Source organism: Bos grunniens, chromosome 11 (genome assembly GCF_055505025.1).
Source record: "Bos grunniens cultivar Pamir isolate PY7600 chromosome 11, Bosgru_T2T1.0, whole genome shotgun sequence".
In the NCBI taxonomy this organism is placed as follows: Eukaryota; Metazoa; Chordata; class Mammalia; order Artiodactyla; family Bovidae; genus Bos; species Bos grunniens.
The window spans coordinates 74,803,579-74,827,107 of NC_141175.1; the positions used below are offsets into that span (position 1 = coordinate 74,803,579).

The following is a 23,529-nucleotide window of genomic DNA, read 5'->3' on the forward strand; positions in this document are numbered from 1 at the left end:
ATTTTGGACAGTTAAAAATGCATGTGGTGAAATTCTGTTTAGAACAGTGTCACCATTCTCTCAGAATTATATATTTTATTTCCCCTAAATGATTTTTAAAATATCTTTCTAAGTAGGATTTTCTGCTCTGTGTATTTCTAATGAATTTTCTTCTAGACACCTGCATAAACGTGAACAGTAAATGAGTACTTGGCCATTTTCCTCTTTTGCTGCCTCCAAAATCCCTATTATACTCCCCTCTTTGGAAGGCCAAAATAGCAATGCCTCCGAGTGTTTCTCCCCTAGGAGCCTTTTCCGTTTCTTTCTGTGGAAGTCTAGAGAGACAAATGCACTCTTAATGACTTGGCCTGCTGCACAGTCTCTGTCGGCAGCTTCCATTGCCCTTCTCCCTCACAAAGGCAGATCCCATTACGCTGCTCACACTGGGGAGTGCGCCTCTGCTGGGATTTGAGGGTCTCCTGGGCACAGTGCAGGCCCCAAAGCCCTGTGTGCTTAGATGCAGGTTCCACATTCACCGCAGGCTGTATGTAGTTCCCTTTGGAGCGGGCCTCAGCTCAACATCTTCCTACTCTCCTGCTTCTCAGTGGTGAAGAACCCGCCTGCCAATGCAGGAGACATAAGAGATTCAGGTTCGATCCCGGCCCGGGAAGATCCCCTAGAGGAGGGCATGGCAACCCACTCCAGTATTGTTGCTTGGGAAATCCCATGGGCAGAGGAGGCTGGTAGGCTACAGTCCACGGGGTCACAGAGAGTCAGATGTGGCTAAGGCGACTTAGCACGCACACTTACCCTCTACACACATTACCTTTTTCTTTTCTGTCCCCACATTTAGTACCCCATCTTCTGTCTTCAAGCATCTCCTGTGTGTCTACATCCTCAATGCCTGAGTCTTCTAATACACTTTTCTCTTGTTAGACTCTTTCTAGTCTGATTTATGGTCTAGACCTAAGAAAGAAATCTGGAATAATCTGGAAATGGGTCAGTGTGGTGTCCATTTCGGGTATCATACCTGCATTTTTGCAAAGATCTTTCTGGAAATAGAATATTAGTGGATTGTTGAGTAATCTGGCGGTACACTGGGGAAGTTTTAATCAGGAAAATGCCTTCTATCTTTCCTATTCTTTTAATGGATTCCATAAATATATATTTTTTTCTGTGATCTTCGAGTAATCCCATATAAATGTCTACCTCTTAATCCCATGTTTAAGACTAGGGTTTCCATATATTTATAAACTAATAGAGTAATTTTCTCCTCACACTGTAGTGAGGAAGAAAAAAAATGACTTAATTTAAATATGAAACTAGTTTGGTTTAAAGGAAAAAATAAACACCTAACTTGACTTGTGATGAATCATATTACACACATTTATGTAGTGCTTACTACAAACCAGACATTTTACTTGTATTATTTTATTTAACATTCATATGAGGTAGGTCATATTAGTATGCCCATATTATGGATGAGTAACTGAGGCCACAAGGGCTAATCAAGATTCATACAGCTAAGTGTGATGAAGTCAGGTTTTGCTATAATCTGTCAACATATTGTAGTCTATAAAAAAAACAATGAAGTCTATTACAGATGGGGACACAGCACAAGCTTTCATTGATTTGCAGATGTATACCAGCTTTGCAAATGAACACTAACCAAAATGAGCCTGGCTTTTATTACAGGGAGTGATATAGAATGCCAATTTTTCCTTCTTTCTTTCTCTCCCTCTCCCTCACCATCTCCCCACAAGCACCCCCTTATCTGCTCTCCCTCCCCTCTCTTCCTCTCTTGCAATCTTGGCTGACCTGTTAGAGAGTGATAAGTATGCCATTTTCTCTTCCCTCGTTCTCTCCCGCTTTCCCTCCCTCCCCTTTTCTGCCTTCCTTCCTGCCTTCCTTTCCTTCTTTTTTCCCCCTAAATTCTTGGAGGCTGACAAAAGTCCTTCTTGCCTGTATACTTTGGTTTTCATTCCCAAAGTGAAATAACAACCATTTTAATGACAGTCTGCCTTATTCTTCAAGTTCCTTGATTCCTCAGGTTTCTATTCATTTCCCTGGGAAGTACACCAGGAATAGGAAGAAAAATAAGAAATGTCTGCCCTCAAGGGGTTCACCCTCAGGCAGATGGCGGAAAGAAAGGGTGATGTTCAGAAGAGGTTACCTTCTGTAAAGACCCGTGTGCTCTCTTGTCTTTGCACCAGGTACCATTTCTGTCAACACGCTGCGCACGCCTTACACCGCTCCTGGCGAGAGTGAGATTCTGGACCTGGATGATGAGCTGTACCTGGGAGGCTTGCCAGAAAATAAGGCTGGCCTCGTCTTCCCCACCGAGGTGTGGACTGCGCTGCTCAACTACGGCTACGTGGGCTGCATACGAGATCTGTTCATTGATGGCCAGAGCAAAGATATCCGGCAAATGGCTGAAGTTCAAAGTACTGCTGGCGTGAAGCCCTCCTGCTCAAGAGAAACAGCAAAACCGTGCCTTAGCAACCCCTGCAAAAACAACGGCATGTGCAGGGATGGGTGGAACAGATATGTCTGCGATTGTTCCGGAACAGGCTATCTTGGCAGGTCCTGTGAGAGAGGTATGATTCCAAAATCCAAGCAGCAACTCCCCTGAGATGAAAAACGTATTGAGTGTGGACCTCACACCTTAAATGACCATTGAAATGTAATATGTGCTCTGGGGAAGTAAACTCTGCAAGCAGAGTGGCCACACGGATGCTTTACTGACAAGTCTGTATTGATTTTCAAAGGGCTTGATTCTGGGAATGCACAGCCCTTTAAGTATATCGCAGGAATACATAGTAAGGTCCTTTGCATCCTTGAGGGTATGGGTCTAAGATGTATCATAGACAATCACTGTCTCTTTTGCCCAGTTTTTAATTTCCAGACACTAGAAAGTAAAATAAAAAAATAAAACGAATGAATCCAGCATACTTTTGGCATCCAGTGGTAATATGTAGGTCAAAAATAGCATTCAAAGCAAGCTAAGCTGTAAGTTGCAACTTCCCTGACACTGAGCCTGTTCATTTTACTTTAGTCGACCTTCTCAAGGTTGAAATTTGAAGAGTAAGGTGATTTTAAACCATTTAAGTTACACCAGTATTTTCAGAAATGCACCCTAATTTCAGAGACACTTACCTTGGTCTAAGACCCAACTGATTACAGAAGGTTTCTTTACCAATTTGATATTTAGGCTTATTGTGTCTGGAAGCTCTGAATGGGTGCCTCCCTTTCCTTCTCTAGCAGAAGGCAAAGCTACATTTTTTTTTTTTTCTTTTCTTCTCCCATTAGAAGGAGAATAAGGGTTAAAGGAAAAGTAAAGTGTGATAGCTGCCACTGCTCATCTAGAGACCAGTCAAAAGGAAGAAATAGCAGAACAAATAAGTCTAAGTACATTTTTTCATCGACTCAAGAGTTTCAAATAAATGCTTTAGTCACTATACTCATTGCCACTCATTTTCAACAATGGAACAAAAATCAATATGAAAAAATATTGACGAGTTATCCCATTGTCCTCTCATGTTCCAAATAACATTGCTGTCTTAGACATGTAGCCTAAAGGAACCTGCCATCTATTTTTCAAGCCGTACACATCTAGTCATTTTGCCTTTGCACTCCTGAAATAGTTTAATTTAGTTAAGCTGACTCTTTCTAGAGAAAAAGTGTTATTTTTTTTTTTTTTTTCAAAATCTAAAGTTGAAATGTGGCTTTGATTCTTTATGTTAATGAGAGGGTTCATCAGCTTATCAGTTCTATTGATAACATTAATCACTGTAACAATCAATAATCATAACCTAATAATCTAATGATGATCTTAAATTACCCAGCAAAATACTATCACTGTTCTGGATTTTATAATGAGATAGGTCTCTAGATAGATACATATTTTAATCACATAGATTCATTCATTCTCCTAGTACCTAATTGCAATTCCTGTGAATAGTCATTAGAGGTTAATTATTGTGCATAGTTTCATGTGTAAGGTGTATATTCTCTGTACATTTCCCCTTCTAATTTATTTGTTTGCATAGTACAGTTTTTAGAAATTGCCCAAAGGAGCCAACAACAACAAAGTGACAAAGCTTGCAAGATAAATTAGAGTTAAGTATGATGTGAGATTAGGAGACCTGTGTAATTTAAGACTCTGTTTTCATTTTAGTCACTCAGAGAGCTGTCACTTATTCCGATGCCTCCTACTTAAGTGAAGCTAGCAAAGGGTATAACTGAGCTATCATACAAATTACAAAAGCCTTCAGTTAAATATGCATGGTGTACCACCCTGTGGCAGTATTCCACTACTGCATATGGCAGAAATAAGAAGGGAGATTCTAGAGCTCCCTAAACCAGAATGAGGGAAAGGGGCTATTTATATGTTGCAATAATTAGAAGGAGGGGTGGCAAGCATATGCACATTTGCAAATGAGAATTTAATAGCAAGTTTCATCATTGGGTTTCAACATACATTTTTAACTGACAAGTGGCTGAAAATTTCTGCAGATTTCTTTGTCTCCAGGTTGGTTGTGTATTGAGGAGAGAAAATAGTCATTTTTGTGTGTTTTCTGTTTCTGGACTAACCAGTGTATTGTGAGAAGTCTTTGCTTTTCAGAATTAATTTTCTTGCTCACATTATGGCATCTCCCAAGAACAAGAGTGAAGTGGGATGCTTGTCATGTTCACTGCCACAGAATTTGGCTGCTGTCCAGTTCCCAGCTCTGCCCTAGTTCAGTCAACACAAGATCATGTCCAGCCTTCAGGGTTTCCAGTTCCAAAGAGAGTGCTTTGACTGTGGTTCTTCGCATATACTCTGATCACATAAGGCTGTTGATCACGCAAGAGTTGACGGACAGCTCTTGAAATTTTTTTAAAAAGGCATTTTCAAAGTTTCTGTTTTACAATCATTAAGCAATAAATGTTAATTTATAAAGAAGCATGTTCAAGTCCTCGACAGTGCTCATGGGGAATGCTGTTTCAATCACATTATAGGAAATCATTCTTCACTACGTAAGCAAAAGAGTTTATAAGAAAGATCAGAGTATTTGCTGACTTAGGCAAATAAGAAAATAGTATTTTGCTTGAATGTGTATTGATCCCATAAAGAAAAGTAGCATAGAAATCATATCCAATTGAATATAAATTAAATTCAGCACCTTCTCTCCTGCTTTACCTTTTATAAATTTGTGGAGACTGGTCATACAGAAATTATTTTTGGTTGTATGTACATGGTATCATCAGAGGTCTACTTTATACTTGTTTGTTAAAGCTCTACCAGATGGAGGGACAGATGTCAGAGCAATATAATTTGGCTCTCTGTCTGATTTTCATCGTTGATCACAATATGTGACTGCCTTTTGGCAAAACTGAGCACAGGTGTACACTTTAGACCGCAAGAAGGAATAACACAGAAAAGCAAATTTATCAAACTTAATGACAAGGGGGAAGGAGACAGAGGAGACAAAGTTGAAACTTTTTCTCCCTTGTTGGGAAGTGCTATATTGAAATTAGCTTCTTAAAGAATTCTTTTGTGTTCTAAGTGGTAAAGTAAGTTTACTAATGTTTAAAGAATGCTGCCAAATAGCATAACCTTCAAATGTCAGAATGTTGTTTACCATTTATTTGGCAGCTCTCAACTACAACCTTGTACATTTTCCATTTCTTGTCTAATTAAACGTTAACTCTAATTATGAGGAATCATTTAGGCATTCATTTGTCATTTATCAACAGGTTATTTTCACATTGAGAATTGTTTAAAATGGCACTCAGAGGCAGTCGAGTTTTATTACTTTACTGTTATTTCATTCCTGCAGCTTTTCAGAGATTAAAGGCCAATGATACTTATTTTCTTTTTTACTTTGGATTGTATTTTATGCAATATTTATAATCCCTTGTCAGTCATCTGTATTTCTAAAAGAATGTTCCCTCTACTTAATTTTTAATCAAATTAAGCTATATTTCATACAAGAATGAAATAATTTTAAAAAAGATAGTTGAATAATAGAGAATAGATTTACAGATTAAATAAGAGAAAACTAAAAATATTTTAGCCCTTCTATCTACATAATACCAAAGTAACTGAATGATTGATAATGGCTTTTAAATTTTTATTCAGATATATGTTGCTTTATAGATAGGGACAGTGATTGGCTATAAATTAGGAAGGGGTATGGTAGAGATCAAGTGTCTTTAAGATTATACTGGAAGCAGTTTTTTTTTTTTTTTTCCTACTGTTTATTGCAACTTTACAGTCATGCGTTATTTTTTGAGCAAATCATATTAGATTTTCTTTAGGGAAACCTTATGTACTTGGATGCAATCTCAAAAATGACAGAATGATCTCTGTTCGTTTCCAAGGCAAACCATTCAATATCACAGTAATCCAAGTCTATGCCCCAACCAGTAATGCTGAAGAAGCTGAAGTTGAACGGTTCTATGAAGACCTACAAGACCTTTTAGAACTAACACCCAAAAAAGATGTCCTTTTCATTATAGGGGACTGGAATGCAAAAGTAGGAAGTCAAGAAACACCTGGAGTAACAGGCAAATTTGGCCTTGGAATACCAAATGAAGCAGGGCAAAGACTAATAGAGTTTTGCCAAGAAAATGCACTGGTCATAACAAACACCCTCTTCCAACAACACAAGAGAAGACTCTATACATGGACATCACCAGATGGTCAACACTGAAATCAGATTGATTATATTCTTTGCAGCCAAAGATGGAGAAGCTCTATACAGTCAGCAAAAACAAGACCAGGAGCTGACTGTGGCTCAGACCATGAACTCCTTATTGCCAAATTCAGACTTAAATTGAAGAAAGTAGGGAAAACCACTAGACCATTCAGGTATGACCTAAATCAAATCCCTTATGATTATACAGTAGAAGTGAGAAATAGATTTAAGGGCCTAGATCTGATAGATAGAGTGCCTGATGAACTATGGAATGAGGTTCGTGGCATTATACAGGAGACAGGGATCAAGACCATTCCCATAGAAAAGAAATGCAAAAAAGCAAAATGGCTGTCTGGGGAGGCCTTACAAATAGCTGTGAAAAGAAGAGAAGCGAAAAGCAAAGGAGAAAAGGAAAGATATAAACATCTGAATGCAGAGCTCCAAAGAATAGCAAGGAGAGATAAGAAAGCCTTCTTCAGCAATCAATGCAAAGAAATAGAGGAAAACAACAGAATGGGAAAGACTAGGGATCTCTTCAAGAAAATTAGAGATACCAAAGGAATATTTCATGCAAAGATGAGCTCGATAAAGGACAGAAATGGTATGGACCTAACAGAAGCAGAAGATATTAAGAAGAGATGGCAAGAATACATAGAAGAACTGTACAAAAAAGATCTTCACAACCCAGATAATCACGATGGCGTGATCACTGATCTAGAGCCAGACATCCTGGAATGTGAAGTCAAGTGGGCCTTAGAAAGCATCACTAGGAACAAAGCTAGTGGAGGTGATGGAATTCCAGTTGAGCTATTCCAAATCCTGAAAGATGATGCTGTGAAAGTGCTGCACTCAATATGCCAGCAAATTTGGAAAACTCAGCAGTGGCCACAGGACTGGAAAAGGTCAGTTTTCGTTCCAATCCCAAAGAATGCTCAAACTACCACACAATTGCACTCATCTCACATGCTAGTAAAGTAATGCTCAAAATTCTCCAAGCCAGGCTTCAGCAATATGTAAACCGTGAACTTCCTGATGTTCAAGCTGGTTTTAGAAAAGGCAGAGGAACCAGAAATCAAATTGCCAACATCCCTGGATCATAGAAAAAGCAAGAGAGTTCCAGAAAAACATCTATTTCTGCTTTATTGACTATGCCAAAGCCTTTGACTCTGTGGATCACAATAAACTGTGGAAAATTCTGAAAGAGATGGGAATACCAGACCACCTGATCTGCCTCTTGAGAAATTTGTATGCAGGTCAGGAAGCAACAGTTAGAACTGGACATGGAATAGATTGGTTCCAAATAGGAAAAGGAGTTCGTCAAGGCTGTATATTGTCACCCTGTTTATTTAACTTATATGCAGAGTACATCATGAGAAACGCTGGACTGGAAGAAGCACAAGCTGGAATCAAGATTGCCAGGAGAAATATCAATAACCTCAGATATGCAGATGACACCACCCTTATGGCAGAAAGTGAAGAGGAACTAAAAAGCCTCTTGATGAAAGTGAAAGAGGAGAGTGAAAAAGTTGGCTTAAAGCTCAACATTCAGAAAACGAAGATCATGGCATCCGGTCCCACCACTTCATGGGAAATAGATGGGGAAACAGTGGAAACAGTGTCAGACTTTATTTTTCTGGGCTCCATAATCACTACAGATGGTGACTACAGCCATGAAATTAAAAGACGCTTACTCCTTGGAAGGAAAGTTATGACCAACATACATAGCATATTCAAAAGCAGAGACATTACTTTGCCAACAAAGGTTCGTCTAGTCAAGGCTATGGTTTTTCCAGTGGTCATGTATGGATGTGAGAGTTGGACTGTGAAGAAGGCTGAGTGCCGAAGAATTGATGCTTTTGAACTGTGGTGTTGGAGAAGACTCTTGAGAGTCCCTTGGACTGCAAGGAGATCCAACCAGTCCATTCTGAAGGAGATCAGCCCTGGGATTTCTTTGGAAGGAATGACGCTAAAGCTGAAACTCCAGTCCTTTGGCCACCTCACGCGAAGAGTTGACTCATTGGAAACGACTCTGATGCTGGGAGGGATTGGGGACAGGAGGAGAAGGGGACGACAGAGGATGAGATGGCTGGATGGCATCACTGACTCGATGGACATGAGTCTCAGTGAACTCCGGAAGTTGGTGATGGACAGGGAGGCCTGGCGTGCTGCAATTCATGGGGTCGCAAAGAGTCGGACACGACTGAGCGACTGATCTGATCTGATCTGATCTGATCTATTGGAAAAATATGATCCGTTGATAGATATGTGATATGATGTAAAATCATCATATTTTAAGGGGATTATATTTTATCTTCTCAGTGCTTAGGTCAATGCTTAACCTTGAGACCCCTCTTTTGGTAAACAGACCCCTCTCATAGAATGTCTTTTATGACATTATTATGGCTTCCAATGTAGACTTTAAGGAATATTTTGTTCATATACATCACCAAAATTAGATTCACTTATAATAGACAGAATAAATACTTAATCTTATTAGTATTTACATATACATGATATCTAAATTGAAATAAGCTCTTTCACATACCTTCAGTATCAAATCCAATCATTAATTCAGTCAATGTTTATCAAAGCTCTGCCGTGTGCCCGGTGCACTTGGCTGATGATAAGAGAAAGAAGTAGGAGGACTCAGCCTCTGCTGTAATGATGTGCATACAAAAGGCCAAAGACAGATTACAGACAAATAAGAAATGGTAATTTAAAAAATGCTAAGTAGATATAGAATAACTGGAGGGAGAATTAAAGGAGTGCTTGCAACAGGTACGTCTGGAGTAACATTTGATCAGAAATCTGAATGCTGAAGGAACCAGCCATATAAAGATCTGGGGCCAAAACCTTTTAAGACAGAACATGCCTCAAGTGCAAATACTTGAATGAGAGATGAAATCAGTGTGGCTGGAATTTACTAAACAAGGGAGGACATGCTAAAAGCTGAGGCTGAGAGATGGACTGGGCTGATTCACACAAAACGTCATAAGTTAAACAAGGAATACAGATTTTATTCGAACTGCAGTGGTGGGAATCTATTGGCGAAGGGTAGGGAGGTGAAGGATTAGGGGTGGGTGGGGTGGATGTGGTTAGATGAAGTAATGAAGTGATATGATCAGATTGGCTCCTTTAAAAATTTAGCTTGGCCACTATGTGTAGGGAGAAAGAATAGAAGTAGGGAGGCCATTGAACGAGCTATCCTTGTTGATCTATGTGAGACATGGGAGCAGAGTCTGATGTACTGCAGTGGCACAAACTGATTGATTCAGAAGGTAGATTGGAATTAGAGTCTACAAGACTTGCAGATTTGCAAACAGATTGGACATGGCAGAGAGGGTAAGAAAGAAAGCAGAAAGCTTAAGATCTGAGTAATGGCGTTAAGCTATTTACAGAGACGGAGAACACTAGAGCAGGAGCATGTTCATTGGAGCTGGAGAATTTGTTAATTATTGGTGTGTGTATCTTATTCAAATTGGAGATGTCAAATAAGCAATGGCTGATGGATGTTTGAGGGAGCTCAGGAGAGAAGTTAGGACTGTTTATAAGTATTAGGGGGAGTGAGCATGTGAGTTGACCCAGATCCCTTAAGAGGTAGAGAGAAGAGAAAGGTCCTAAGCAGGGAGCTCTGGAACCCTTACTGATTCTGGATGTGCATTCAACCCCTAGATGATAACTAATGGTTGAAGTCTGTTAGAAGCGATACTTGATTTTCCTGATTTTAAGATAATCTTGCAAAACCACAGCTCCAAAATATAGTCTTAATAATAGGCATGGTTGTATCACTAAAGTTAATTGCTGTCAATAGTCAAGAGAATGAGAACTTCCTAGTTTGTTTTAATTTCAGGTAGTTTTTCTTTTATTAAATGGTATCTTGAGTTATCAGAACCCATGACAAAGCAACATGATTCATACTTGTTTCACAGTGTTCCACAACCATATGGTGTTTAACATAAAGGGGTGCTGACTATTTCTTAAAGCAGTCAGTTTGAGATCAACAGTTTTGCTCTTTGCCTCTCTGTGTTTCATGCAAAATTAAGCAACTTCTCCATTAAAGCCATCTACTTTTCTCTAGTAGCACACATCCATACAAGCTCTTCAGTTCCACCCCCATCCTCACTCAATGTTACCCAGGTACATAGTAACTTATTGGCGATAGCTTAATTTTTTCAGAACACCAGGGTGGTGCTTACAGGTAATGCTTTAAGTTACCCCTTATCTGCAAATGAACTTTAATATGAAGTTACAGTTTGTGTCTTTGTGCAAATGAATTACCTTGTTCACCCCAGTGACTCAGAACATGTATTACCTGTTGTTTGGTAATACCAATTGTTCTTCTGTTTCTGAACATCACCTTTGGAAAAGTGTTGACTTGATTCTTGTATTTAAGTCATAATTTTAGTGTTTCTTTTTTGATTGTATTGGGGCACAAAATTATTTTTTAAAAATGATAAAAGTAACTTTCCTTAGAATCATGGGCTTTTGAGGTAAGAAGAGGCCTTAGAGATGCTCTAGTAGCACCCTCTCATTTTGCAAGTGAAGGATTTGAGCCGAGTTTAATTTCACAGAGCTGATCAGTGGCCTAGCCGTATACAAATAAGCATAAATAGTAGCTAGTACTTCAATCCAGGCTTGCACTATGGCTGTACACACACACACACACACACACACACATAATATGATCTCTGCTATTGAGAAAAGATATGCATCCATGAACATGGATAATCCTACGTGATGAATCCTATAGATAGAAGTTGTTTTAGGTACAGAAAGGGAAGTGCAGCCACCTCTGCTTTGAACTTTAAGAGATACTTCTCCTGTGACTTCTCTTTCCAGTTAAAAAAAAAAAAATTGCTCATTTTGGAAGAAGATGAGTCGAGTTTGTGTCTTGTCTTCTATATGGAAACCTTTAATAGGTCATGCTTTTCCTTTTCAAAGTTTATATGTACTAAACTGACCCAGAGCTTTTATGTTTATTTCCCAACTATAGAAGCCACGGTTCTGAGCTATGACGGGAGTATGTTTATGAAAATCCAGCTCCCGGTGGTGATGCACACGGAGGCTGAGGATGTGTCCTTACGGTTTCGATCCCAGCGTGCATATGGCATTCTCATGGCAACCACCTCCAGAGACTCAGCAGACACCCTCCGCCTGGAGCTGGACGCAGGGCGTGTGAAACTGACGGTCAACCTAGGTAACAACTCGCCTTCCCCCATTGAACTAACACTTTTCACTTTTTGTTCAGTTTTGCCTGCAAACATTTATCGAGTAGCCTGTTTGCCATGGAAAGTTAAAACACTTAATAGTCTCATCTCCATTATTTAAATTCATTTAGGTTTTGGGGACATCTTTTTATTGTTTTTATATTGTTTAACATAATTTACTGTTTTGTGGTTCCTTCCACTGAGGGTTCTTAAAAGGGAAGCCATGTGCATTAATGAGATTATTGAAAATATGAATTATTACACTTGATGATGCCTCAAACTGAATTTCCTATTTTTACATTGACTGACATTCTGATTGGTTATAGATAAAATCCTTTTAGATAAAATAAAAATCCACCAACTCTGACTTGGATAGCACATGCTATAAAATGTCAAATATCTAGTTTGTGATTTAGATCAACAGTTGCTCTTTATCTATCCTTGGGCTTCTCCTTTGAACAGTTACCTTCGTGGTATCCCATCTTTTCTGTTTGGAAATACTGTGTGGTGATATTTTGCTATCAAACAACAATCCACAACCCTTCAATGCCCAAAGTCTGCGGCCCTCAGCAAGCAGCCATGAGAACACTAAAAACACAGACTCTTCCACAGAAAAATAATGCTTTCCTGCTTAAAGAGTCACTACAGTAAAACCTCACCAAACTGGATAAAATCTAGGGGAAAATCAGGCCAAATTAAAAAGAGTATGAATTGTAGACTAAAAAAAATAATGTAAGCATATTTGTTTTCAAATACATTCAAAAACACAAATTAGTAGCTCAAAAAATCTTAAGGGAAGGTCTTACAAGGCTAATGTTAATGGGTGGTTAAAAATTATCCATAATTAGTACATTGTTTCACGAAAGTTGCTACATCAGTGTACTGGAAATCAGTTTTTTTTCCAAACTTGGCCTTTCACAATTTGTTTCATTTTTCTCAGACAATCTGCTCATAGCGAATGAAGAATTACAAATGTTCTGCCCAATAAGTTTCAATATTATAATTAACTCCAAATAATAGGAGTACAAATTAATGAGGTTTTACTGTATTTCCTGGAAGTACTGAACACACACAATAGTGAATAAGAGGAAAGAGAAAAATAAAATTCAAGACTACATAGATTTACAAAAAGTGTAGGAAAATGTGATGAGGTATGTGGCATTTGTGAAAACCCCACATATATCAAACTCTGCTGGGCAGAATAGTAGCTCATAAAATATAAAATTATTTCATTAGTAGTTTGTTTCATACAATTACATTCAATTAACATTAAGTTTAAAAGTCCAATAATAAGGTTGTTTTTCTTTTTACGGAAGAACACATAATACTTTACTCTTCTGTTAGAGTTCCCTCTAGTGACAATGATAGGTTACTACAAGCCCATCAAAATTGCCTAGTTTCAGTAAAGGGGCTGTTAGCCGGAGGAGGTGAACACACTCATGGGAATTTTCTAACAGCAAAGCATTCTGTGGAAAGAGTTGTGTAGATGCTGATCCTTGGCTGTTTGCAACCACTTTTCTGATGCGGTTGACGACACATGACAAACTCAGCTATATGGAAACAGAATCTAGGTTTGTGTTTTTCATGTTCCCCAAAGGCATTCAATACAACAACCAAATCCAACAAATATTTATCTACATATAAAATAAACATAAAACACCCCACATGGTCCTTTAAAGATAACCCTTATAATTATAATCTATGCTATTCAGATCAGATATTCCATTCTTGGAGAATCTGCTTTTATATAAGAAGAAAGTATAAGAAAAGAAAAATCAATAGCAATAATAACCATGAAACTTATTACATAGAGATAACATAGTTAGCTCCTAACAGAGGAATAGGCCTACGTGCTCCCGGGAATGACACTACTCTTTAGCCACTAGAGTTTCTAAAGGAAACAAAGTGTTTATTTCTTTCTCCAATTAATACAAGGCATGGAATCCAGCTAACTCCTGGCTGTTTACCTTTTTTTGTCCAAGCAAGTAATAGTAACAACAGCAACAACAATAATAATAAATACATTAGAGTGAAATAAGAATAATTTCAACTAGCTCTCCATTTGACCACCACAATTCTAAAGCATTCTGTTGGCCTTTGCGGGATAATAGATTTTGGAGGTCCAAGATGTCTGAGCCTAGCTGAGCTTGCACTGTTCCCCATTGTGACGGAGCACTTTTTAATTAAATTGTAAACAATGATTTGTTCTTTCACAGATGGGAAGAAAGCTGCAGCCAGTCTAAGCCAAGCATCTTTGACAGTTAACAATTCTTTATTTCACTTAGATTTGTCACCATGTAGCTTTGTTTGAGTTGGCCATTTTTTAAAAAATTCTTCTCCCGTTGTTTCCAATGGTGAAGTTTTATAACAAAGAATCTGGGTTCTAGAAGTATGTAAAGAATAAATGATATGGAGTGGCCATATTTGCATGTGTCTGTCCCCGGAAGGGTGGACTGTGATTTTATTGGATGTCTGCAGCTATTACCTTGAAGGATAAATTTTCATTTTTCATCTATTCTTCCCCATCTAGATTGTATCAGGATTAACTGTAATTCCAGTAAGTGCCTATTCAAAATTTTTAAAATGTTATTCCTCCATTATGATGTAGCTAGTGAAGAAAAACAAAAGAGAGAGCAAGAGAAAGTTGTTTATAAAACTCATGAGTTCACTTTTGAAATACACCAGTCCATCATCTGGGTTGTAAAAATTCATTTTGAAATCTGTCCAGCTGAAGACGGTCCTGCTGCAGTTCCTACCTCTAAGTGGGAAAAAGAGGTGAGAAATATCCTGTAACAGAAGGTACCAACACCTCTGTAGACCTGTGGATAAAGCTGACAGCATTTGTATTTTGGTAAATCTTGGACTCCAGTAGTTCTCTTCATAACCAAATTAGGATAAAATGCTGTGGGTCTTAATTTCCTTCACTTTCTGTTTTTATCTCTTAAATCAAACATAGGAAAAAATCCCTTTCATTTGCAATTTACTATTGAACTCTTCTAAATTCAACTAAAGTTTTACATTAAAAAATGTGTGTTTTTCCAAGTTTTAAATATATATATATGTACATGTATATATATTCAGAATATGACTTATCTAAAGAGTTTTTCTGGTTTACTGAGAGTATTTACATAATGAATTTTTACATCCTAATCATATATCTGCAAAAATAACCAAAACCCTTCAAATCTGTGATATGCATGCCAAGTGATGAGATAGAAAAGATGCATGGACTGAGTTTTTTTTTAATTTGGACTAGAGAACTTGAAAGGATGTAAGGACTGTGATTTTATTTTGAGTTGTAGCATTATCTTGAGTGAATTTATTTATTTACATAAATATTTAGGTTTTTCTTTTCCAGGTTTTGCTGACCACATTAAGGAATCTCTTCCAATATAAAAAAAGTTGTTAGCTATTTAACTAGAATGGTTCTAACAAGCTTCTAATCTTTCATTGTCCTATTCAGTAAAATATAGATATATTTTTTATATCCTTGGAAAATGCTGAATGTGAATTGATGGAATACACTCCCAAAACCTTTGGCTATGTATCCAAATGGCAGTAAATCATCCTCTGAGAAACAAAATGGTGGTCTTCAGCTTACAAAAGCAATAAGCTTATGAAGCATGCTTCTGATAACTCAGATTTGTCTTTAAAATATTTTAATATTCATTTTAAAGGAGCATAAAATACTGTCTTTCCAATCATAACAATAAAAAGGTAATAGAATCATGATTGGTAAAAAAAAAAAAAAAGCTGTTAAACTGTCATATAAGGCATTAAAACAGAGAAGGCAATGGCAACCCACTCCAGTACTCTTGCCTGGAAAATCCCATGGACGGAGGAGCCTGGTAGGGTGCAGTCCATGGGGTCGCGAAGAGTCAGACACGACGGAGCGAATTCACTTTCACTTTTCACTTTCATGCATTGGAGAAGGAAATGGCAACTCCGGTGTTCTTGCCTGGAGAATCCCAGGGATGGCGGAGCATGGTGGGCTGCTGTCTATGGGGTAGCACAGAGTCAGACACGACTGAAGTGACTTAGTAGCAGCAGCAGTAAGGCATTAAAAATCATCTCAAACAGACTGTAGTTCCTGAACTAATCTCTCAGAGATCTCACACAAGTGGAATTTTTTCAAATATTCATCGTCTCCTTTCAAACTCCGTCTCTACCCCACTCTGAAAAGCAGCCCAGTTTTAGCAGTCTGAGACCATGATCCAGCTTGCTTTCACCTCTGGACTGTAAATACAGGCAAAGTAACGACCCACAAAACCCTTTCCCGAGGCCAGATCTGTGACTCAAGGCAGCGGTAGATGTTCTGGATGCTTCCTGGATCTTAGAAAATCCATGTGAGGAAACTATTTCTTTCTAGACTTATGCTTTATTTTTATTTATATTAGGTATGCAATAATGCATGGGTTTTTAGATTTACAAAATGTGGCTACATAAACTCTAGTATTTAATGGAAATTGCCCCATCAAATGTGCTTCTATGTTCTCTAGCTCTATCATTTTAAAATACACATTTATGGTTTAATTACCCTTGTTAGATATTTCTCTTTATTTGGCTCATTATTATAAGACTGATACTAAGTATAATATTTTCTCTAGATGTTTCACAAAATAATACTTTGAGGACAAAGGTCTTTGATGGTTAGTGGATTTTTTTTCCCTTTTTAAAGAAAATATCTTACCCTTAATTTTACTTGAATTAAACCAATGATTATGAGCTTTCAGTGCATACTGCGGACAGGACTGCAAATGCCTTAACTTGACAGCAGTCACTGGAAAGAACATTCAGTGATCAGGTAATGTTTTTATTTCTTTGCCTTTGTTTTATATGGGGAATAATGGGCAGATATACCCAGAACTCCAAGTTCCATCAAGAAATCATGTTATTAATCAACTTTGAGGATAGGGAGGAATTTACATTTTAAATAATGCAAATCTAACTCACAGTGATTAAATAAGCAGAGATTTCCACCTGGACTGTATTTCATACTCATAAGGAAATATAAATAAAATACTTGTATCTCAGTATAACTTGTAGTTTAATTAAAGACTGATTTATTACATTTATCCTCTGCAAGCCATGAGTTTGTCTGAAACTGAAATGTACATTTACTAACTCACAAACTTATACCACCACCATCTAAAAATTATACCATACCTAAGATATCAGCTGTGTTGTGAGCTTAATATGCAATACCTCAGTTGATATCTTTAAGACAGCTTCCACAGGAAATATACATATGGTAACAAAAATTATCATACTTTGAGAATTAATAGTAAATGATAAATCATTAATTTTGAATGGGAATCTCTCATTTCTCTACACTTATACAGAGTTGCTCTGCTGTTTCCTATAATCGCTCCATCCTTTTTAATCCTCCCTTCCCTTAGTTTATGGCGGGTGTTACTTCATATGGAAAAGAAAATACATGTATCATCAGATTCTCCAGTCTTTGCTACTGAAGAATAGGTATGAGGTGAGGAGGGAGGAAGGTCTAGCTGCGTTGCATGTCTTCAGACCTGTAGGACTGCAAGGTGGCAGATATATTTCTTTTTCAGCCCTTCCGGTATCAGTAGTTTAGATGCAGCGATGCTCTCTTCCACAGACAGGCAGAGCAAAGTCTTTTGTTAAGGTTCTTTTGAGAAAAGGCTGATTTGAATTTCAGGAACTATCTCTGTCAAACCCTTTGTTGCCACCATCCCTCCCTCCCGTAATAGAAGAGCTGTCAAGAATTTTTAAATGGAAGGAAATAGCCCATTTTTATTTAAAAATAAAAAGCTTATTTTCATGTGGGGAGAGGGTTTTTTTTTTTTTTTTAAGAACCATCTCTGTGAATAGCAGTCATGTCAGTGTCAAAATGTATGATTTGATCTCTCTGATTACAAATGGAATGTCTCTGCACACAATCCCAGACCAGACTCAGTTCTTTGATGTCCATCAGCTTATTTCATTGCTAAGATATATTTGTTATCTACAGCTTGGTATTAGATTAGGTCAGTATTTGAAAATTTATGGAAGGGAAGGCAAACACAGAAGTGTATTATATCTACAGCCCTCCATTCTCATCTATCCAGGATAGTCAGATTATTCTTGTCTCCTCAGTCAATTCCAATATGGAGAACCACAATCTACCATCATAAAATAATTTTATATGGAAGTTGCTAAAAGAACCACCATCTTTTACTGCAGATTATGTCTTCCCTGGACAGTGAAACTTACTTCAATAAAGGTAGATGGGAAAGGACTGTAAAGTCACATTCTTTTAACATAAAGAACAATTATTTGATTAATGAAAAAAGGTCTGGTTATAGATGATTTTACAAACATAGTTATATACTATAGAGATATACACTAATACTAAGTTGTTACTAAAAGAGGCCAAGTCAGACAGAATAGTGCTTTGTGACTAACACATTAATTATTTGCATGAAAAGTGAGTGTATGAGGGTCTCTTCCCTAGCCCATAGTGTTAATTGACCTAAGTGTTTTAAAAAGTGTAAAGAGTACAAAAGAAAATTTCTACTCCCTGTGAAATTTTCTCAAATGTATTATTAGTAGAGTTTGTAGTATTATTATAATAGAAATGACATTGGTTTTATCCTGCATTTTCTTTGTCTGCCAAAGTATGTAGCTTGAGATAGAGTGACCAAGAGAGTCTCATTTTCAAATTTGCTGCCCAATTATCAATATATCCAAAGTCATTAGGCTATGTGTTTCTTTTTTTTTTTTTTTTCTGATAATTTGGGATCTGTAGTGGTATACTGCATGTTTTAATAGTCTCAGTTTTTTTTTTTCTCTTCTTTTAGTAACCTTACAAGTTGTTACTGTTATAATCTTTGAAGGTTTAAATATATTGAAAATTTGAAAACTAAACTTGCTCCTATCAACTATAAGTGAGTCCTAGTTGTCATATAAATAACTACTTTAAATATGTAGCAGATGCAAGGAGGATTTTGTGATTTTTGTTTTTGTTAGTGTTGTCTTTCCCTTTTTTTTTTTGTCTTGTCAAGTCAACGACATAATTATGGAATATCCTTCTTGCCCACAGGAAGGTTTGTAGCCACCTCTGAATTCACATAAACATGCATTTTAATAAAACCATGGTCTTTGATGTTTATTTTGCTTGTTTATTATTGTTTATTTAATCCTTATACATGGATCTCTTCTGCCCACCTGCTCTTTCTTCCTACCAAGATTTACTCATCTTACTTTTCCATTTCCAATGTTGTTTTCTCTTGTTCTCCTTCTTCTTGTTTTCTTACAAAAATAAAAAGCTCTATGGGGTGAAAAAAAATATCCCAGTAGGCAGAACTTCCAACTTTGTTTGGCTTCTTACAGAAAATGATTTATTTAAGACACAGAGATAATAAAATTGGAGATGGTGTTAATGTGGGCAGAGTGTCAAGGGTTGAAGTTCAGCTTCTTTTTTGGCAGTTCATTGTCTAAGGATTGCAAAGAAAGAAAATCTAAGGCCAAGACTTGGGTATAGTGAAGAAATGCTCTGAGTAATATGTTATTGGAAAATGTACTATGATGGATGCCCAGAGTGGATAATAAGATCTTTGTATTATCATTTTATTACCAGAATGAAAAGATCAACTGGATATTAGTTATCCTAATTTTTTTTATGTAGATAAAAATGGAAAGCAATAAAAGAATGCAAAATGTCAACCAGTGGCACTTAAGCCATATTAGATTGCTTTGATCAGGCTGCCACTTGGCAGACTACTTAAAAAGATATGAGGCAATTTCATGAGGCTGACTCTTGTTAACATGAAACAAATATTCAGTTCAGAGCAGCTGCCTGGTGCCTGAAGAGCAGAGAACTGCAAAAGGAGCCTCTGTCTCTGCCTCCACACAACCATCCTTGATTTCAAGAGTTCCGTCAATCACTGCTTCTCACTGATTGGTGCTGTCCATCCACCTAGGATAGGAGCTGCTCAAGGAATGCTAAGTCGCTTCAGTCATGTCCGACTCTGTGCGACCCCATAGACGGCAGCCCACCAGGCTCCGCCGTCCCTGGGATTCTCCAGGCAAGAACACTGGAGTGGGTTGCCATTTCCTTCTCCAATGCATAAAAGTGAAAGTGAAGTTGCTCAGTCGTGTCCGACTCCCAGCGACCTCATGGACTGCAGCCTACCAGGCTCCTCCATCCATGGGATTCTCCAGGCAAGAGTACTGGAGTGGGGTGCCATTGCCTTCTCCATCTCAAGGAATAAAGGAAGATAAATATATACATACAGAAAAGGGCAGTTTTTTTGGTTTGTTTTTCATTGCTGTCATTTTTAAAGCTTAAAGTATATATGAAGGAAAGGAAAAGAATGTTTATGAATGATTTTCAACAAAAATATAAGAGAATTTACATATAAAATAAAGAGACCATAGATTTCTGATGAAAAACAAATAAAGAAGCAAAAGCTGAGTCTTTTTCTTAAGGCCCATTGTGTAGGCAGTGTCTTTAGAAAAATATCAAAATTGGAATAAAATTTAAGGAAAGCCCATTTGAATTACCCACTCTTAATATTAAGAGAATCATAAAGAATGCACATTTAATGACTACATAGATTGTGCAAAATCATCGTATGAAAGCTTGGTAAGTAGAAGACTTGGGTCTATTTTAGTGAACAGTTAATTGGCTTATTGCTTACATGCAAATATAAAATGCTTCAGTGTTTTAAAAGATTGCTGTTTTGGTGCAGGTTAAGAATTCATATGAAATCAGTCTCAGTTATTAATTTAGTCAGTTGAACATCTCCTTATTACAATGGCAAATGGCTGTGCTCAAAGAAATGCAGAATTCCAGATTTGTGTTAACCAAATTCATCAAATTCTCTTTCATTGTTGAAAGTTACCATTGTAACTATGGCCACAGTAGAAATTGTCAGAAAAGCCTATAATGTTTCAGAAGAAAAATTCTGAACTTGATATTTCCCTTGGCTTCTGGGAAAAGGAAATTTTCTTTTCTACCACAAAATGTCACAAATTGTGAGACCACAATTTGTTGATCACAGGTTCCTATTGTGCTATTAGAGAGTTGATTTCTAAAACATTTGCCATTTCCTTCATAGGTTAGAGTTTGGCATTGTTTTTGTTTGTTTTTTGATAGGGAGGTAGCATTTTAACAAGCTATCATTGATCCAAAAAATTGAAGGTGAAAATATGAATTAGACATTGAATGGCACCCCACTCCAGTACTTTTGCCTAGAAAATCCCATGGACAGAGGGACCTGGTAGGCTGCAGTCCATGGCGTCGCTAGAGTCGGACACGACTGAGTGACTTCACTTTCACTTTTCACTTTCATGCATTGGAGAAGGAAATGGCAACCCACTCCAGTGTTCTTGCCTGGAGAATCCCAGGGACGGGGGAGCCTGGTGGGCTGCCGTCTATGGGGTCGCACAGAGTCGGACACGACTGAAGCGACTTAGCAGCAACAGCAGCAGCAGCTACTATTAAGGTTTGTTTTTTTTTTTAATCTAGCCAGTCTCATTGTGAGGTATATGATTAGAAGTTCATTTATTTTAAAGAAAACAATAATTTTTTATTTGTTTATATTTGGAGCATACTTTTGTACTTATGTGCCTCTATAATTCAGGTTCATAGACAGTTAATCCTAAAGGCTCAGAAAGACTAAAAAGTGCTCAAAACTTCTGTTTAAAACAGCCTCTAATCCTTAGGACAGCCTTAATGTTCAATGATGATACATAGTGCCACACAAATAACTCATTGTACAAGTGTAGACTTGTAGAATATATTAATATTTTATATATGAATATATTGCAATTTAACAAATATATTGCAATTTTTCAAGAAGTTTTGCCTTCCTAATCTTTCTCAAAGCCATTAACAATTTACACTTCATCAGTTACTTACCTATCAGAAAATATGGAAACAAATAATATAACCATGGATTTCAGTTCCTCGTTTAGTCGCTAGATAGAAATTATGTATCTGCTAACTGCTAAAGTGGATGCATAATTTAAAAGACGTTTTGTCGACTTAACCATATATCAGACATGATTAATATAAGCCTTCAAGCTGAGCTTTGTTTGGTTTCCTCTCTTCTCTACTCACTTGCTTCTGCTTGGTCATAGCTTCTACTTTTTTGTGTCTTCTGCTTACCAGGGTGTCTCCTGGATCATGGTTATTTGTCTACTGCCTCCTCCTGTGCATGCTTTTTTTTTGTTTTGTTTTGTTTTGTTTTGCTGCTCCTTAAACTGTTGACTAAATGTATGCTATGTATTCAAACTCCCCTAGAAAGAGAATCTAGTGGATTCATTACTTATCCTTGCTCTGTTGAGCAGAGCTTTCAAGTCATGTCACCTCATAAGCCACTGACCAGACTTTAACTTTGGGGGAAGATGCCCACTGGTGATCCAGTGTAGTGTCCACAGAGAAGGGGGCCACAGACTCAGATACGCACATCCAGGGTAATGTAGGAGCAGTGGGCTTCCCCCACAAGCATCTCTTCTTCAGGCTGTCTGATTAACAGTGTTTTGACTTTAACCATGAAATACCCTTAAGGATTATAATTTCTTCAACACATTACTGACAAATGGTACGTAAGTCAAGTGAGCAAGGCTCTTTAAATCAGGGGGAAATGCATGGAACCATAAAAAAGTTGGAGATTGAAATGTTCAGGTTGCTCAGAGATCTTATCCATTTCTCTTACTTGTGACCAATGGGAACAAAGAGCAAGATGGGTAAGAAGTACATTATGAAAACCATTTCCCAAAGGTAAAGTAAGAAATTCTAAGAACATTTCAATTACTGTTACTTTCATTGTACTTAGTATTGGATTGTTCTTTGAATGCATCATTCATACAGTTGTGAGTATTCTTCACCCTCCCATCACCCTTCCCAGGAGGTCAGTCTAAATATAAGACTTGAAATATTTTATGCATGATACTATTGAAATAAATATGTTATATGTGTTTCTTTAAAAATATAGGGTCATGGTGTGCAAATGTTTTGCAACAGTTTTTTTTTTTACTTTAATAATATACTGAAAAAAATATCAATATGTCCAGTTTGTAAATATAGCATGCAGCACTGAAAAATCTGATCCATTGCTTACTTGAGATTTTATACTGAAGTAATATGAAGCAGATCGAGGTCACTGAGCCAGCTGAAGAACAATAAAATAGGGAGAAAACATATATGTACAAAAATAAATTCTATCATGATTCATCAGAGACCTCAAAGCAATCATATGAACACTGATCAGAAGCATCTGTGAGAACGATCTTGAAAAACAAACTAGATTGGAATAACTGTAAATGAAAAGATACTTTGCACTGGTATAAGTTATTATCAGTGACACTAACTCACTCAAATGAAAACCTAACTAAAGTAATCTTAGTGTAGCAAGACTGACAAGGAGCAAGCACACAAATATAACATTTCTTCTAGCAGCTGGCTGACCAGCTTCAGGGAACCTCCAAACGCTCTCTCCTGAGATTAACCAAATTAATCTGGTATAAGATTTAATTGCTAATAGCCATTGCTATAGGTGGGCAAGCACCATCTTAGAATAGCTCCTGTTTAGTAAGGCGTGTCGTTCACTTCAGAAGACTTTGTCCCAACTTCAAACAAAGGAGTAATCCAGTATTTTACCAATTACTAAAATAAATGGTCAAATAGAATCATAGCA

At 37.3% G+C, this 23,529-nt stretch overlaps 1 protein-coding gene across 19 annotated transcripts in view; it reads left to right on the plus strand.

The window, feature by feature from the left end:
- Positions 1 to 23,529, plus strand: part of NRXN1 (neurexin 1) — a 1,228,058-nt gene that overhangs the window by 554,446 nt on the left and 650,083 nt on the right. For 10 of the 19 annotated variants that reach the window (XM_086326953.1, XM_086326956.1, XM_086326960.1 and 7 more), the window contains 2 exons: positions 2,193 to 2,576; positions 11,656 to 11,859. In XM_086326953.1, the coding sequence (XP_086183079.1) occupies positions 2,193 to 2,576; positions 11,656 to 11,859 (588 nt within the window). Of the gene's footprint in view, positions 1 to 2,192; positions 2,577 to 11,655; positions 11,860 to 14,399; positions 14,427 to 23,529 lie in introns of all 19 variants that reach the window. The other 9 variants (XM_086326949.1, XM_086326950.1, XM_086326952.1 and 6 more) reach the window with 1 other exon arrangement.